The 19291-nt window shown below is 34.8% G+C and overlaps 1 protein-coding gene, 1 long non-coding RNA gene and 1 other non-coding gene across 3 annotated transcripts; all 3 read right to left on the bottom strand.

Annotated features, from left to right (window-relative positions):
* Nucleotides 1-6301: 6301 nt before the first annotated feature.
* On the bottom strand, nt 6302-6375 carry TRNAV-AAC. Its single transcript has one exon. It is a non-coding gene; the product is annotated as a tRNA-Val (tRNA).
* Nucleotides 6376-7895: 1520 nt separating this feature from the next.
* Nucleotides 7896-13288, bottom strand: LOC110936433. The gene is made up of 11 exons (XM_022178825.2): nt 13104-13288; nt 12876-12999; nt 12671-12755; nt 11362-11555; nt 10793-10875; nt 10622-10667; nt 10423-10534; nt 10230-10330; nt 10075-10138; nt 9624-9757; nt 7896-8291 (listed from the first exon to the last, which is right to left on the bottom strand). Exons 2-11 carry the CDS (start codon nt 12954-12956, stop codon nt 8121-8123), a joined length of 1071 nt encoding a protein of 356 aa, XP_022034517.1. The 5' UTR covers nt 12957-12999; nt 13104-13288; the 3' UTR covers nt 7896-8120.
* A 1343-nt stretch (nt 13289-14631) lies between these two features.
* Nucleotides 14632-15380, bottom strand: LOC110934657. Its single transcript, XR_002588526.2, has 3 exons — nt 15289-15380; nt 15048-15208; nt 14632-14654 (listed from the first exon to the last, which is right to left on the bottom strand). It is a non-coding gene; the product is annotated as an uncharacterized LOC110934657 (long non-coding RNA).
* Between the last annotated feature and the right edge of the window lie 3911 nt (nt 15381-19291).

The following is a 19291-nucleotide window of genomic DNA, read 5'->3' on the forward strand; positions in this document are numbered from 1 at the left end:
GAAAAGTAGCTCAAAAAGTTAGAATAGCCTTTAAAGCATTCACATCCATTCCATTAAATTATTGAAGTTTTTATAATACAAAAAGTATAAAAAATGGTTATTATTAGTGAAGGAGAGAGAAAACGCTACTGTTCATCTGTATATTTGGGGGACACCGTTCACCCCTATAATTTTTTAATATATTTTGAAAGTGGTTGTGGGTAAAGGAGAGAGAAAAAGTAATGATAAAAGTATAAAAAAATATTATGTAATTGAAAAGGAGAGAGAAAATTTAATGTTTTTTAGTGTAATTTAGGGTGAAAATATGGTGTTATGAATGTGAGTGCTCTTAGCTTGCGTGATTGCCTTTAGCTTCTATATGCTCGTTTCTACCAAAAAGGCTTTGCAAACCCTATTTGAATTAAAGCGCTACTAAGGTCAGCTCGTTGCATACGTGTGGGCTACGCGACCCAAGTAATTCCCCTTCAACTCACCATTTTTAGCCCAAATCGCAGACACCAGTAATTTTTTATAGAGGCCCAACAAAATTGAGGGCCTAAAGCCCTAGCTTGACTTCATTGGCCCATTAGCCGGCTCTTAAGGGCACCGTTTCACTTTTTTTTTTACAATACTTTAGGGTATAAGGAGTGGTTAGACACTTGAGAGTGACAAACTAAAAAATCAACCAATGAAAGTGTGTCATGTCAAAGTAATAACAAAAGACGCTAAAACGCCCGACTAAAATAACTAAAATCACCACCCTATACAAAACAATAAAGACGCTTAATAATGTCGTCGTAATTAATAACATCATTCTCCATTTTGACCCAACAGTAAACGATGCCCAAAACTGTTGGTAATGGTTAGACACTTGGTGGAGTGGTAAACTATTTTTTTTTAAAAGGAAAAAGGTGTCATTGGTTGAGATTGGAATGGACCCCACCCCACACACCCCCTCTCTCTCCCCTTCCCTCCCTTCGCCGCATCGATATGCCATCACCAAATGTCACCCCATTTCGTTAAACACTCAGGCGGCAAAATGGTTGGCATTGATTGCCGATTGATCGGTGCCGAGTGGGTTTGCCGCCCCCACCACCCTTACAATTGATTTGTGAATTCAATTGCACCACTATTTATAGAGGTGAAAAAAAAAAAAAACGTTTAGATTCTCCAAAATATGAATATGGTAACTTTCTTTTGGTTTCGTTTTTGACATTCATTGTTGATGAAATATATTTATTACTTGGAATGAATTATGAAAGGGTACCATTTCACTTTTTTTACAATAACTAGGATATTTGCAGCACGCGCTTCGCGGCGGGGTAATCAGCCTTTAATGCAAAGGCATATACCACAACGAATTTCATGGCGCCGAGTTAATCAGCCTTTAATACAAAGGCATATACCGCCACGAATTCCATCCAACAATGTCCGATATCTTGCTTTGATGCGAAGTGCTTTGATGTAAGAGTTTAAGTATTACTTAAACACATACACATGTGATATAGCGATGACAAAAAACACAAACCCAATTATCAAGGTCATCATATTACAATAGAACAATTGATATTATTTTGTCACAAATCAAATTAATAACCTTTTCCTTTTCTGAAAATAAACCAAATTAATAATTACGAAACTAAATTAATGAAAGTCTTAAATTTAACTTTAAAAGAAATAGAAATTATAGAATAGAACCCAAAAATAAAAATAACCTTTCTCTAGATTTAGAGATATTAATTTATAGGTATGCAGCTTTACTTTAAATACGGTGAATTTATTTCTTATAATTTAATAATGGTTTTGAAAAATACACCTCTTTTCAAGATGGTTTCATAAACCATGTGCAACTCTCGCAAATTTCTTTGGTGATAATCTCTTCTGCATTGAGTTTTGCATGTTTATTACACATCTGTTCATCATCTTTTCCTCATCTTTTCCTCATCAGGTTAACGATCTTTCAACACCAAATTTAAACACCTTGGACCATATATTATACAACAATTTGTCTGATCGGGTCGTTGTTTTATGTTCGGTTTTTAGAAATAAATCTCCTTTTAATTTTTTTTAAAAGCAAAACCAATTTTCAATTATTCAAAACGGATTTAAAACCCGAGGAAGAAGAGGCGCCCACAACTTCTCCGGTGATGATTAACCGCCGATGAGCAAACCTTGTTCTTTTTTGTCCCATCACGCAGGTGAAGTTAGCATACATTGGCTCAGATTTTTTCATCACAACCATATAACAAACAAAGCTGGTCCACCAAATTCAAGGAAATCCACAGTGTTAAAGTTTACAAATAGTACACAATTGTTGGGAGCATGAAACCATCTAAAAAAATAATAGCAAAATGAAGCAAAAACCCACACCGAAAAGCAGACATTTCTATGGCTCAGAGTTTACAAAAACCATGGCTGCAAGACAGGTTGTAGGTCAAAACCTACCCTCCACCATCCTTGCCACGCCATCCTCATCAATTGCCGTAAAGTGTTTTGAACTCATCACAGACCAAAAAAAACATAACTCATCACAGCCAAAAAAAGAAAAAAATCAGAACTCACCATAGGCAACCAACGTAACCCTAACGTTACACAGATCATTCACTATCGCCACAATCCACAACCTATCACCCACTGTCATCATCGCCCAAAACAGAGGCCAAGACACGAAAGATGGCATAAACCATCGCCAATGGCTGACGTACGGAACGAAAGGAGGGAGGCGGCGACATATTTGTGCTCATTGTCACGACCAGGTTCCGGCCGACCATAGGAGGGCCGATGAAGAGAGAGGTCTGCAAAGAAACCCTCAAAAAACCCCATCAAAGCAGGTATAAATTGGGGGCAAATAAAAAGGGACAATTTATACAGATGAGGGACACGTGTTCCTAGATCACAAAAGTAGAACTCCAAGATGCCACGCAAGTGATCACTGTTCATTTCACTATGTTTATTAACAGATATTAATATTAATATTAATATTAATATTAATATTAATATTAATATTAATATTAATTTACATATGATTGTGAATTCACTTATTTTTGTTATTGTCAACTAGTGAACGTCCGTTGCGGCGGGTGTCTCAATTCATATCATATTCAATTATACAGTGAAGCGCGTTAAATGCATTACATGTTCAAATCATCTAGTGTGTACTACGAGTGTTCTAGTGGGATTCCCCGCGTTTCCGCAGCGGGCTTTCATTCAGTATCGGTTTTTCGTACGACATTGATACTCGGTATAACATTTAATAAAGATATGCTATATGATATTGACACATGTTTTATACCAGTCGAAAACCATAATTACGTATATCATTCGATAGGTGACGGTTTGGTTCGTCATGGTACCTTTGCTGTATCAGCATTCGCTATAGCTTACGGAACAAAATATACCCTATTGTGAATACAACTTTTTTCCACAATGTGTATAACGCCATGCAAAAAAAAAAAAAAAAAAAAAAAAAACTGATGTTGTTCAGATGGTATCGGTTCGATTCCTCACTGTAAAATACAATAATCTGTAATTCTCAATGTTTCACTGAATAATTTTATTATAGAGTATATTACAAAACTCATCCTTTATGTTGACACTAGATTGCAAAGTGTGTCCTTTGTCTTTAAAAAGGACAAAAAAAAAAAAAAAAACTGCTCGATGTTTGCAAACCCTTAAATGTTATGTGCTTTAGTCCTAACTAAGTTAGTTTTCACGATTAAATCTGACCAATAGGACCCAACATGAGGGTATTTTGGTTATTTTACCCCAGTGTCAACATAAAATGACGATTTTTGTAAATTACTCAATATAAACCCTATCTCTCTCTATCTCAACACTTTCTCTCTACATACTGTTCTACTACCCCGCCACCACCACCCACATGCCACCATCGCTACCAAACAAACCCTAAACTAGATTCAGACTAAGGCACCATTTTCAAACCCAGATTAACCCCCCCCCCCCCCAATCTATATTCAAGCTACCAAGCCCCCAAAATTCAAACGCAACAAAAACCCCCATCACCACCCAACTTCCACCACCCCCACACCATTGGTCATCGCCACCACCACCCACTTCCAAATGTTGTTTCAGTTTATAACATTGCAAACCCCTTTCGGCAACTCTCTAGCTCCACCACCAACAACTAATCCACCTCCAACAACCAATCCACAGCTAACAACCATCATCACCACCACCAACAACCCACCACCGTCGACACCAATCTCGGGAAAGGTTAACCATCGAGGGAGAAACGAAACCTAAGGGTGGAAACATCCCTACTCGTCGGATTCCTTCTAGAACCGCCGCCACCATTGCTAGGTTTTAAACCCTTCTACATTTACACATAATCTCTGCGATGAAGATGGTGGTTAATGGGGGTCGTTTGAATCGGTAGAATATTTATTATTTAATTACGTACTAGCTCGTGCAACATGGTGGAATATTATGGTATGGTTAAAACTAATGGATCAGCAAGAGATAGACAACTGTGAAGACATTCCTCGGTGAGTGGAAGCATTCAAAGGATCGACGGTGTGGAAGAAATTGATTATGGCTACGGTGGAAGAAATAAAGGAGATTCGTTTATGTGGATTAAGGAAAGATCAAAGATAGCAGATCTTGTTTGGGAGAGATGGAATGATTTTAATGTTAGAGATGTCATAATTTAATTGTTTGTCCCGTTTTCTTTTTTCTTTTTTTGTATTTGTTCCTTGGGTTTTTTCAGCTACGCTGGCCCTTTTTCTATAATCATATAATATTTGCCGTTAAAAAAAACGTGATACAAAAACGAATCAATGTAGCGTGTTTTATACCACTATCAATGCATTTTTACCTTAATTAATATTCAATAGCTTATACCTAAAATACACCGATCAGGTGTAGAGTTGCTCCATTTGCGGTTTATACTTTCAGAGAGAGATGTTGGAGCTCCACGATCATGTCGGCCTGAAAGGATTGGCTAAAGAAGTTTTTTATGGGATTATTATAATCGGGTGCTGGAGTATACATCGTGCTAGGAATGGTGCCAAATTCTCTAACAAACAAGTTCGGGTGGAAGATATTATCAGTGATATTAAGTCGGTAGGGTTTCTTTGGGATAGTAGTAGAACAAAAGCGAGGTCTGTGTCTTGGACCGAGTGGTGTAATTTTGTAATTAAGTAGTGTTTTTTGTGTAGCCGCTCCGGTTCGTGGGTTAGTGGTGTCTATGAATTTTCCTTTAAAAAAAACTAAAGAAAGTCATACCTCTCCATGATTCACCATAATTAGTTCCTAAATAGCGAACACACAAACGTAATGAATAGAGACTATTTCCCACCCAAATCAAACAACGTGCTGAAATATTTCCAACTTATATGGGGGGCGTCTTCAACAGCAGGCATTCGTTGTTCCTTAGCATCAATTTCTCATATGCTTCCACCGGTTAGGGAAGGAGGATCCATGATTTATGCAATCAATATTGGTTTAATTGGCTTCATAAATGGTTTACCTGACAATGAAGAGGCTGGATTGACATTGATCGATGTGGGTGGAGGGGTATGAATGGAAGAAAAATGTTAAAACATACGGATTTGTTCTAGGACTTTTGATATGTCATCATGGAAATTACCTTCAACCCAGTTTTTCCTATATAAACTAGTATAGATAAACTATAATAGTTTTTTAAGAATTAGTGAACTGTTGCCTTGTTTTAAATTTTGATCAATCACAATGATTAAGTTGCAAACATTGTTGAGACCATCCGTAATGGGCGTGGTTTTTTCAAAAAAAGCCACAAAAAACGCCCAATATCGCCCCACCACCGCCCTCCTGGGCGTGATTGGTCAGTTTTTTTGTTTTCGCGTGATTTAAAATTTAAATCACGCCTTGCCCCCCATTTGTTTGTCCAATCTCCATCTTCCAATTCTTTATCCAATAAGATTTTTTTTGATGGTTTTTGTTTTATTTAATTATATTACATTTCATTTAACATAATACTCCACATCCCCACTACACCCCTTTTGTAAAAACGCCCAATAATGCCCCATTGCTGACTGGGCTGCCACATGGCGTAAAACGCCCTAGGGTAGGGCATCATTCACCCCAACAACTACGTATGGTCTGAGATTGAATATTTTATTGGTCTTGTTTGTGTTACAGTAGGACACATATATAAAAAGGTAAGTTGATTTTTGGAGTTAAAAAGCTCAGTGTTCTAGCAGTCAAGTTTGAAAGATGACAAAGAACAAAGTTGAAGTACCTCGCTGGCCGCTGCCGAACCCAACTCAAAGCGGATTTAGAATCAAGCAAAATTAGTAGTTTAAACAAAAAAAATAGAAAAATATGGCTTCGCCCGGGTTCGAACCGGAGACCTTCAGTGTGTTAGACTGACGTGATAACCAACTACACCACGAAACCATTTGGTTAAAGTAAACAGAATAAGTATATATAAATCACAAGGGGATTAGTTTGGTTGATTATGGAAGGTCGTGCATTGATTTGAAACCTCTCATATTTAAAAAATGAGAAGAAAAAACTCAGAATAATACCATCCTTCCGTAAATACAAGAATGGAGAACTCAACGATGTATAATCAAAATCAAAATTCAAGTATTTAAATCCAATGTTGTCCAACAATCACAAAGAGATCAAACATAATTCCTTTTGTGATCATTATCTATACAAGTTGATCTTGAAGGAGGCAACAATTATGGATCGATCAATTTGTTATTTGTCTCAACTCCACACATGCGTGTTACAAACGCAAAAGTAACAGAAGCTTTGTCATTCTAAGTATAGTAAATGTGTTAACTGTTAAGTAAACTATATATGCATATAATATGTTGAAGTAGATTCGTGTCACGAGGAGATGATTCACAATATGGGGTTGAGAGCACCTTGGACAAGCTATATCATACAAAGTAGAACATCGTCACAGTATGAGTCACCAATGATAGACAAAATCGAGAAGGAAATACCACAAAACAGATTTGAACATCAAGAAGTACGACACAAACATTCTTACATTGGTTGTTTCATAAAAAAAACAGTGGTTCAAATCGAACCACATCAACCGTAGAGTTTGATTTGGCTTTAATCCTCTTGGTTGTTTCATAAAAAAAAAACAGTGGTTCAAATCAAACCACATCAACCGTAGAGTTTGATTTGGCTTCAATCCTCTTTTTGTCATGTCATCACGGAAGCCAATTACTTTGGTCAACGGTCTGGTCTAGTTTTCACGATCAAAATTGTATGTTGGATTATTTTGGTTTTCGTCAGTGTTCTTTTATGTAAAACATATGTTACAACTTACAAGTCTTACACTTTTGTTTCGTCAGCAACTGTTGTGTGATAGATCATTAAACAAAGTCTACAAGGATTTGATTTTAAGGTGTCGAAGTTGACAATGTTACGAAATTTATGCTTATGGTCATTTAGTCGGTTAGTCCATTTCACCTCTAAGACTACACGGAGTGGTGGGCAAGCACCACATCACAAAAGGGAAGGGGTGGTGAAAGGCAAGGGGGGCAAGGGCAAAGAGGCTAAAAAGTCAAGTGGATGAAGCGCCCCACGTCCGTGGAGATTCCCACTTTTGGGAGGGGCGTTGCCCAAGACAAGACAAGATTGGAAGGGTAGTGTAGGTGGCGTGGAGGGGCTTGCCCTCCCCTCTCCACGACCCCACTCCTGGAATCTAAGTGAAGACAAGGAAGATTCGATCATATCAAGATCTTATGATGCTGTCGTCGCAAACTCAAGAATGCGATATTATACAAGATTACGCGCATGAATGGATCCTACACGTGATCTACACCTATTCGCTAAACAATATATCGACATCAGTATAAGTTTGAACCTCATATCCTATAAAAAAAGATAAGTAAATAAATCAACAATGTCCAATAAACATTTAAATATTGTCATGATTCTAGCTTAAACAATAATTTAACACTTACAAATATGAGATTATAACAAACAAACGAACAGATAATGTATATACTTTGTTAACCATGGAAACTTCTAAAAGTATACTGAACAAAAATACAGGATAATATTCAAATTAAAGCATGTACATAAACCCTTCTCATTTTTGGAAAAAGAATTACCACAAAATACGAGCTAGCCCGGCTACATGGAGCCACGAAGAGTAATTCGGTTAGCCATGGCTAAGACTGTTTCGGGTTCCTTGACTTAAAGCTAGGAAATATGCGACTCAAGATTGAGTATAGTATAGCTTGTATACATGACAAGACAAAGTTCCAGCATGAAGATGGCCAGTACCATGGATACATTAGCCGGAAAAATAGACTAATGATATGTCGAGGATATCGCCCCACCTGACCAAAAAGCAAAATAATTATGTCGTTACAACCCGTCTACAATCATTTAAATATAAACATATAACTAGAGATATATGGCAAAACGGGCAGGTTCGGTCATAGGTAAGCCAAACATTCATGAAATGTTCGTGAACTTGTTCGGTTCGTTTATTTAAATAAATGAACGAACATGAACACACGTTTTGTTTGTTCATTAATGTCCGTGAACGTCCGTTTGTGTTTGTTGACTTGTTCATTTATGTTCGTTTATTTACATTATGTTTGTTCGTTTATGTTACATTTTAATAAATACATAAGTAGTTATATTTATATAATTATGAGCATAAAAGGCGTTTTCTAACCACATATAAACTAACTAATTAGTAATTGGGCGTTTTAATAGTAAAAATTAGCTTTCTAATGGAACACGCCATAATTAATCACTAACTTATATAAAAAAGCTATTTTATGTTCATTTGTGTTCGCTTATGTTTGTTGAGTTATGTTAATTTGTGTTGTTTTATGTTTGTTAAATTATGTTCATTTAAGTTTGTTTGTTTGTTTGTTTATGTTCGTTTACGTTCGTAAACTGTTCATTTAGGGTTTAAAAGTACGAACATAAACAAACACGAACATGACCATTTTCTTAATGAATGAACATGAACAAAAAAACTGTTCGATTATATGTCCGTGTTCGTTCGGTTCTTTTACAAGCCTAGTCACACGTTAGAATATTGTCACCTGCAGACTACTTATTTATTTAATAATCTATTTCAACTTTTATATACAATATATTTGTTTAATAATTAATATGATTACATAAACTATATTATTACAAGGTATATTTACATGAGGTAAATGGCGGAGGTCCGGTGGCAATGCAGAGAAGAAGAAAGGATTGGGGACAATGATCAAGGGGTATTTGTTTTATATTTATATATATATTTTTAAAAGTTCGAATGATAAGAGTGAAAATGTATTTTTACATGATCCTAACATAAAAATTTAACCCACATCCATTGTAGGGACCAAAAGGTATGGGTGAGTAACAGTTGGGACCAAACAGATAATTTCTCAAAAGATGAGGACCAAATGTGTTATTTGGACTCAGCACACAGACTGTCCATGTAATTTACTCGTTAAAATAATAATCTAAAATTTGTAAACACACATGGCACAAGTTGGTGCATTTCCTTTCTAACTGAACCTTTTTATGGCCCGTTGATTAGCAAATGAATTGAAATTGGCACCTCTAGTCACAACAATATAGTAATCTTTGTAAAAAGAAAATAACTTGATCCTAACAAGATTAATGATTCAGATACAGTAAACTTTAGATAAATTACTCACAGGGAAAAGAAAATCCAGCGCATCCCAGGCCGCATGACGAACAGCTCTTGTTGGATACATTGGACCACCGGGAGAAGTGAAGCTGTACAAGCATGTTTTAAGTCTAGTGCTTGTAGTCATTCTCAGTTCCAGACCTAAAAGTCAACCATGTTGCATTCGTTATCTTTGTATATATGATAACGGGTCAAAACGAGCTGGGCTGGATTGACCCAACACTTTTTGCCATTTTTCAACTTATATATAAAGTTAATACATCGATTATGATCACAGAAATAGTATTCCTACAATACTAATTAATTGTTAGTGTCCATTAAAAATGCACTTTTGCTATTTTTGTTTGACCCGTTTGAAACAAAACACGGCCCAAATCGACCCACTTCTAAGTGAGGGGGTTGAAGTTGCTACCTATATATACAAAGTCATTAAACACCAGAAAACAACGATTACTTACCTTGGAGAACTTTAATGTGGGAGAGATAATGTAACAGCACTGGTTCCACTTTCAGTTTTTGAAGCTGGCCAAAGAGCAGTATTTGACACGTGTTAAACATTTCACTTCATTAAGCAGAATAAATTCACGAACAAAGGCAATTTCTTGGATTCTACCTGATCAGTTAGTTCAATAACAAACATGTCTGCGGGACCACCAATTAAGAAAGCATTCGGGAATTCCGGAAAGTTCTTTAAAAAGCTTTCGATCTTGTCAACTGTAAAACAGACAAACCATACATTTTGACGCATGCTTTTATTGCACTATGCAGTGAAATAAACTTAAACTATTCGCCTCGTTATTCAGTACCTTGATTATAAAGGAATATGAATCTTGAAAGAAGAAGAAATAGATCTCGTTGTGTCTGCAAAGGGATTTTCTTCAACCTCATAGGCATCAATGCCACATCATCGAAAAGGTACTACAAACAATTAAGAGAGAGCGTCACTCAATAGATCTTGTAAAGCCATAATAAAATATTAATGGTACAAACTAGAAGTCCTCGCACCAAGAAAAGACTCTGGAAGTGTGTCGTGTTTGTCTGAATATCAATCCTATAAACGACATTTGGAATGTATCAGAGTTAAACATGCATTATCCGATCCATATGTTTCTGGATTAATGTAATTAACAAGATGCAATAGGTAAACTGAACAGGATTTGATGAAAAAGCCCATACCAGAAGACGTTTGTGGCACCTTGCACAAGAGCTGATGAGTAACGAAGGAGGACATCTGAATTATCAAGTTCAACTTCAAATAGCTGCAAGATAGATGTATCCAAGATCAAAACTTTTTTCTTCTAATTCTTAATATCTATAAATTGTTGAAATAAGCTTTAAACGATCAGGTACAGAGGTCAGATGAAGGATGATCATAACTCAAGGAAACCTATAGCCATGGTTGTAAAAATTGGTAGACGCTAATCGGCCGTTGGGATACGCGATTAATCGGATTGGGATTTTATATGTAATTTTCAGTTTATACACACACACAAACATTTCTATATGTAATCTTTCTATGTATACAGGTTTTAACCCCTTCTCAACCCATTTTTTAAGTACACAGGATTAGTCGCCAGAATTTACAGGTTTTGGCCGGAATCTGGCCGGAATCGTCTATTTCCGGCTGACCAGCAATTAATTGACTGATTACATAAAAATTAATTAGTGGCCGACCAATTAGCGGCTAGTAGCTGATTAGTCCTGATTTTTCCGATGCTGACTGTAGCTTAACAAAAGTTACATACCCATTTGTGAAAAAGAAGGGCAAAAATATGAGAAGCGAACGGCTGGCTCCAGAGTTGAACAATCAAAACAAGAATCGGTTTCCCATGTTCAGGTTCCAAGGAAAAATGATCAGCAAGAACATCGTAAAAGCATATGGGAATCTTTACTTCTATTAATGAATCAGAAGCTGCATCTTCTCTGCCAAGAATTATGTCTGTTCCAAGTCCAAAAAACCTTGGTGAAAAATAAAATAAGATAATATAATTGTTGGCGTTTTGCACCCTCAATAATGACTGGCACTAATTTACCTCTTATGGCTGATTGAAAACATTTTGTTAACATAGTAAATATAGAATTTATAGGTAACTGATAAATAAAGCTGTTAGAAGGCGTCACGTATATAGTCGTCAATAGCGAATAGTTGACAATAGCGACAAGCTATTATATTTTATTAATATATGCTATTTTTACATGTATATTTCATCTCAATACGCTTCTTTTTTCAATCATAAAAAAAACTAATGGCTATTTATAATTATAAAACAATTAAAAAATAACAGAAAAGGTCGCTATTTGTTGCTATAAAGCCTATAGCGCCATATGGGCTCCACGCTACGTAGTGCGCTATAGCTGCTATTGACAACTATGGTCACATAAAAGAAGTTTGGCAAGGAAACAGTTATTATAAAGCCACATTCAGATGAGCTTATGTTTGGAATCTATCCGATACACATACACTACAAATTCTAACCTTGCATTCAATGTAAGGCCACTGTTCTATACAGCAGGATAACCACCATGCCATTTCTAAATTCTAACTCAGTAATAAAACAGTTATATACTTCCCGAGTCCCTAGACAACGTAGTTCCAAAAACAAAATCATATGACCACGTGCCATTTAAAGCGTCTTCTTATGTCCTTTTCTTTCCCCTACATATCTAACAACATAGCAGTAACACATGTGAAGTTCAGTATCTAACAGGATCCACACGTTTAAAAGCATAACTATTTATAAATTTATAAATTCATTCGATCACCAATCCCTAACAGCATCATAAGAAAACGACTCAGATTTTTACCATTCTAGTCCATTTTCAACACCATAGATCATCGCCTACAAAAAGGTAAATTTCAAACCGAACTTCCAACTTCCATATACGCATCCATATATTCCAATACTCGGTTTCCTGACAAATTTGCATTCAGTGTTCTATAACTTGTTCATGTTCTAAACATCATTTCCCCAAATTTTAAGATCCTATACCAATTCTAGGGTTTTAAATCCGTGGCAAATTCGTAATAAATCATCATCAAAACATCTTAATTACCTCTAGCTCGATCATCAACTTCCAAAGCTATATCAGCAAACAACGCTTGTAACAAATCGCGTCTCTGATTCGGTGAAGCAATCGCCTAAACAAAATTCACAAATTCAAATTCAAATTCAAATTCAAATAAACCGATCAAAACCTAAGGCCTATTTATTCAAACAAATCATCACTAACAATTCAAATTGAAACAATATACACAAACCTTTTGAAGCTTTTTATCGATCTCTTGTGTGAGAGCAGAGAAATAAGCAGAGCTTCTCGGAGTTACGGCAAATGACGGCATTCTTCCGATCGTTTCTCCGATAACAGATCATTTGATTCGAAACCTGAAAATCAAATTCAAATCAATTAACGATGATTCATCGATTATTGTTATCATTATTGATTGATTGATGTATTAAGTTCTTGTTCGATAAATCCGGCGATATACCTAGATAGGAAATGAGGGAAAATTGTACGGTTTTAACACCGACATCCACGGTCACAACGGTTTACGACGGTGGTGGTGGTGGTGGTTGTGGCGTCGTGGGGATGTGGTGTGGCGGAAAGGTGACACCGTTGACGGAACGTATTTATAGGGTTTGGTGGAATTGCTAAAATATTAAGAAGGGGTCATTATTCTATTGTAGATTTTAAACGGTCTAAATCGATTCATAAATTAAATTGTTACAAACAAATTGGTAATTGTATGAGGTTTAACTTGTTTTCTAGTTTATAAATAGAAACTCACTTGAGAATTGAGATATATTCATATAATTTTTGTTTGATAGGTATTTTGTGGATGAAATTTTCTTATTCTATGTAAAGTGAGATGTATAGTTTGATTAGTTTTTCTTTGTTTTTTTTTCTTTAACAATGAAGGTTCTATAAAAAAAAATTAATAATGAAGCTTCCATAAAAATATAGAATATCGGGTCAGCAAAATATCAGAATCCCGAAAGTAACAAAATATATAGTTACATTAGATGAAGAGATGATAAGCCAGTTATATGATAAAAGCTATATTATAAGTAGAAGTTTTTCTATGAAAATGAAGTTGTTAATTGTATTATTAGTGGGGAGCCCGCACGTTGCAGCGAAGTCGACAATACAGACGAGAATATAAAGCAAACCTTAAAACGATAAATAAGTCATATATAAGTTGTGTGTATGTGTATAAGCACCGCATTTCATGACGGGGTTAGTTTTTAACTGCTACAACGTTCATTATACATTATGGTGGGGTTAGTTTTTAACTACTACAACGTTCATTATACATTAGTGTATTTTTTGAACAAAGTCCCAAAAAATAACCTAAAAACTGATAAAAAACAAGCAAGGGTGTTGTTCGGGTTAACTAAGAGTTTTGGGTAGTCCAGATTAGGTGAACCTATTTTTTCAATAGAACTTATCGCATAACCGAACTGAATAAATAACAAATCACAAATTCTATTCTAACTGATTGTAAATTTTCAAAAGATGTAACTTACAGAAGCTACACCAAATTATTAACATGATTAACTTTTGAGACTTTTTTGTTTAAACGACAAATGTTACTCTACTCTACATTACCTAGCAAATTCTTGTTAATGGGAACCCTGGCATGGAACCAGGCCTAGAGTTCGTCATAGCATACAAGAACTGGAACGCCACCTCGCTTTCTTAGCACCTCAAGCCTGAAGCACGGCTTCATAGTGCTTCTTGTAGAATAGTGCCTCAGTCCAAAAAAGTGTTATTAAAACCAGTGGCGGATCCAGCAATTTTTTTCACCGGGTTCCTTTTGATAGATTCTCACCAATTTTTTTCAAATCATAGAGGGTTTTCACTAACTTTTTCCATTATTTTCCAAACCGAGGGGGTTCCTGGGAACCCCCAAAACACCCCTAGATCCGCCCCTGATTAAAACACCTCTAGCGCCTCACGCCTCATGCCTCAGGCATGCTTTTTTAAACCATGACTGGTTGAAATACCACCACTATGAATATGATTTTTCATGATACGCCTGCATGAAAATATATTCTACGTTCAAATTCAAATCTATTAACAAAAAAAAAATTATTAATAAATATGAGTTACTAAGGTTGCATGATGGCAGACTGAATGAGCTGGGTAATGATGGCTCAACACGTATTCGGGTTAAAAATGGCCATTCTGAACTGGCCATTATAGTTGGATTATTGGATTAGATTGACCTACAAACCAATTGTCAATCTCTTAAAGACTTTTAATAAATAATTAATGTGATCGACAATTTTGCGTCTTTTTTCTAGTTTGTAATCTCTTTGGTGCTTATTAAATGGCTGTTTTTGTTAGAAATTTTTTGACTGCGAATATATCTTATGTTAAAACAAAAGGCCATGTATTTTAGAAAGAAGGCCAAGAAATTATATCTTACTTCTTATGATGATTGTTCTTGTGCTTGATTCTTTGACATTTGGATTCTACGTGACTGAATTTGTGTTTGGACTCTAACCAACAGCTGCATCTGCTTCATGGCAGTCACCATTAGTCGCTTCACATTTTTACTTGTTAATACTCTTTGAAGCCTCACAAAGCCTCTACAACCATCATTTTAATGCTACAACTATATATTAAACCAGTAAGTATCTTCAAAATTTCAGAATCTTTGCACAAACCGTATCGTCTTATTGTAAACGCCTCCTAGTTCATACGAACCGTATCATCTTATTGTAAGAGGTGTGAAATTCGTATACATTTGGTTCTTTCAAGAAAGGACCAGGGAGCTTGACATGGGCACCTATTCAGTAAATTCGGTAAATGGCCCGCTTACGTATGAATGAATGATTAAAGTGTGAACTTTTACGACTTGATGAAAAGGTCTTTTCTATAAAATTTATAGAAGTTACGAAATCAGGGAACTTTAAGTTATAAAAGTTAAAGGGATTTACCCGTACGGCCATACCTATAAGTTGTCACAACTCATTTGAGACGCCTAACTTTCAATTCAACCAGCCCTATTTTGATTCATTACCCAACTCATTTGAGTCGCCCATGTGACAACTGGCACTTTTTCAAGTAATTTCCGTACAATGTGAACAGTAATTTGTAATATATGGTTGTGCATGATTGAACTTATGATATGAATGATTTTCTATTTACTTTCAAAGGGCTCACAAATACATTACATGATGCATGCTACTTACCATTGTTAAATGTAACTCGAAACAGTTCAATTAGTGCACAGACGAAACTAGCACACTTATCAGACAAACTAGTTGTACTAACGGGAGTTCAGTACTCAGACGGACGTCATGTTAGGACACAGATTGAGGCTCAGAACCAAAGTTTACACTAGAATTCTATGTAGGAAAGTAAGGGTTATGAAACTGCCTTCCGAGTGACGATTAAACATTAAAAAGTGCCCGAAACACACTCTAAATGCAGAATTCTGCAAACTTCAGCAAAAATCAGCATTTGAACATCAAAATACAATGCAGAAATAAGGTTTAATTTCCCAGAATAACTTGTAAAGTGTCGGGAATGAAAACTATCATAAAAGGTATCTCATAACACACTAAACTGCGCAATTTAGCACCTTAACGAACCGGTAACCGAACGAATAACCGGACATTACCCGAAACACCAAAATTGGACTAGAAGCATAGTTTCAACATCATAAGACTAGTTGTTAACACTAAACACCATAATATACATCAAAATCCCTAAACACACTTAACCCCTAACATAACACTTGAAATTGAACTAGATTATGTAACTAACCATTAAAACTCAACTAGTTAACCCCCCCCCCCCCCCCCCCATAGGCCGCTTACAAGGGCCCCACCATTCCACCCATTCTTGAATATTAAATTAAGTTTGTTGTGAAGATATCAAGCATATTGACCAATATATAAACTTATGTTGGAAAGAACATAATAAAATCCAAAACTCTCCTCCATAGCTACGGCCAACATACCACCACCATCACCTCCATTTTCTAGTTCATTTCCAAGCAATCCAGGCATTCTCTAAGGTGTATCAAGGCTACATAAGAAGGTTGTAAGCAAGGAGACTTGAAGGACCATCTTGAGGAGCTATTAACCACCTATTTTCTTCTTCATCTTGCATCTTGTTCATCCATAGCCTTTATACTAGTAGTAAGCCCTCTTGATCTTGTTTTTACGCTTTATTTTAGTGGTTAAAGTATGTAAGAAACTAAGAATCTAAATATCACACCAAAACAAGAACATGATCATAAGAATAAAGCTCAAAATCATGAAGATCTAAGTTGTTTAGTGTATGTAATGAACTTGTTTGTTGATTTCTTGAATGTATGGTGTAGATCACCACATAAAGGCTTGCTAGATGATGATTTAAAACATGATCTAGCAAGTATGAAGATGAATCTTGAAAGATCTATGTTGATCATCCTTTATGTTAAGTATGAACTTGAATATAAACTTGATTTTGTGAAGAATGATGATTCTTACAAGATGTAGGTTGTAAAAGTGAAAGATTTTAAACATAAAAGTTACAAGAAAAACAAAGTTTACCTCATGATTTACATGACTTGGTTTTTTTGAAAGAAAGTAAACATGTTTTAAGTGTAAAATGGAACACTTGATGTATGGAGAACATGAAAAATTCAAGAAGATGAATTTTTGTAAAAATGTGTTACAAGTTGTAAAGATTGAAATCTTGTAAATATGAGTTTTATGAATGAAGAATCATGTTTTTAGTGTTAGTATACCAAGTTAAACATCATGTTAAAGTACTACAAGATTTCACAAAACTTCAAGTTCATACCATCTTGTAGAAAAGTAGGTTATGGCATATGGTAAGTTGTAGAATAATTGTTGATGATTGTTTGTGAATTTTGGAAAAGAAAATGATATGCTAATAAGCATGGAAACCTCCATTTTCAAGGGAAACTATGGCAAAATTTTTCTAAACATTCAACACTTTGAACAATATTTTTAAACAAGTGTTTACAAGTGATTTTGATCATGGTTTTAAATATAAAAGTTGCCATAATTTTTGTTATAAAAATTACAAGTATTGGAGGTTGATTTTCAATAACAAAAATGTCTCAGTATATATTTAGGAAAATATATATTTAGAAGTCACAAAAATTATGTGCTACATGTATATTGCTTGTATTAGTTATACTAAAAATTAGGAACTTGAAAAATAATACATCACACCAAAATACAAAAATTATAATTTGAAGTATTACAAAAATCACAAGAAAATAAATATATAACTTATACACAAATATTGGACGATTCGGACGATGGACACTTTGGACTATATATATATTCGGGAAACTTAGTTTGTATCTTGACAAGTTTGGTAAACAGTATTTTTGAAACCGAAGAAACGGCAAAGTATGATTTTTTACAACCATTATAAAATATATCATATTTTGTTAAATATAAAATATATTATTTTTGAAGTGGGAGAAAATATATATTTTCATAAACAACTCAAAAATATATTATTTTGGTGAAAACTAAAAATATATACTTTTCTAACTTTAATCTTAAAAATATATTATTTTTAAGATATATGTGGATGTATACATATTTTTACCAAATAAAATTTATAGACATTTTTCTATAAAATTCTCTTAAAATACATATATTTTAAGAATATAAAGTTGGTAATTTTAAATTATGTTACAACAGTATTCCGGAAAATTATACATAAATTTAAGTATGGAATACTTAATAAGTACGAGAAAATACGTATTCCTATACGTATAAATACATACCGACATACACTACCAACACTTGGTAAAATACGCATATACAAGTATTATACACAAATATGAGAATAAAAAATAATATACAAGTATACCTATACTTGAAAAACATATATGTGAGAACCATATGACAAAACAAGTTAAAAATATATCATTTTTAACAATATTCCGAGTAATTATATGGAAATAATTTAAGTTAAAATATTCTTATTTTAACTAATATATATATATATATATATATATATATATATATATATATATATATATATACTAGTCGTTTACCCGCGCGATGCGGCGGAAAACATATCACTTATGTTGATGAGTTTAGGGCGATTCGGTTTTGAGCCACAATCAAAACGAAATTCGCGATGCAACGGAAAACGCAACACTTGTTAGTAATTCTAAGGGTGTGCGTGAGAAGGTTCAGTTCTGTTGGGTCATAACTAAAATCCAAATTTTCGGTTAAGGTACTTCAAAATCGGTCATGGGGATTTAAAGAGTTTTAAAAGGATGTAAACAAACCGAAATGCACCAAGCCAACAAAAGCACAACCATAAAGCCTTCTTTCTCTTTGCTTTGATGATGTAGTGAATAGCCTGGGCATAAAAGTTCTACTCCCTCTCTTTGGCGTCATTGTTAACACTTTCTTGTCGTGCGCTATATAATGTGGTACTCGTTTTATGCTAGTTTATCAATCCTCTAGTGGGTTCACTCGCAACTTACGACGGGCAAACCGGTTTTTAACAATATATAAATAGAAAAGTAAACGCAACAGTAACTACAACTAATACTTAGAGCTCAAATATTATACATGACTCACGATGACCAAGTAATAATATAAGAATTCATAAGACGGATTTTTTTTATTTTTTGAACAGGACTCAACAAACACCACATCTAAATCTACTAAAATA

This window comes from Helianthus annuus, chromosome 4 (assembly GCF_002127325.2).
Source record: "Helianthus annuus cultivar XRQ/B chromosome 4, HanXRQr2.0-SUNRISE, whole genome shotgun sequence".
Lineage (NCBI taxonomy): Eukaryota > Viridiplantae > Streptophyta > Magnoliopsida > Asterales > Asteraceae > Helianthus > Helianthus annuus.

Excerpts from the sequence above, each read along its gene's own strand:
- LOC110936433 (XM_022178825.2), bottom strand. The coding sequence starts at position 12,956 with ATGCCGTCATTTGCCGTAACTCCGAGAAGCTCTGCTTATTTCTCTGCT. Across the intron at positions 11,556-12,670 it reads AGTTGATGATCGAGCTAGAG|ACATAATTCTTGGCAGAGAA; the intron begins GTAATTAAGATG and ends GACTTGGAACAG. Across the intron at positions 8,292-9,623 it reads CGCTGGATTTTCTTTTCCCT|GTGGGGCGATATCCTCGACA; the intron begins GTGAGTAATTTA and ends CTTTTTGGTCAG.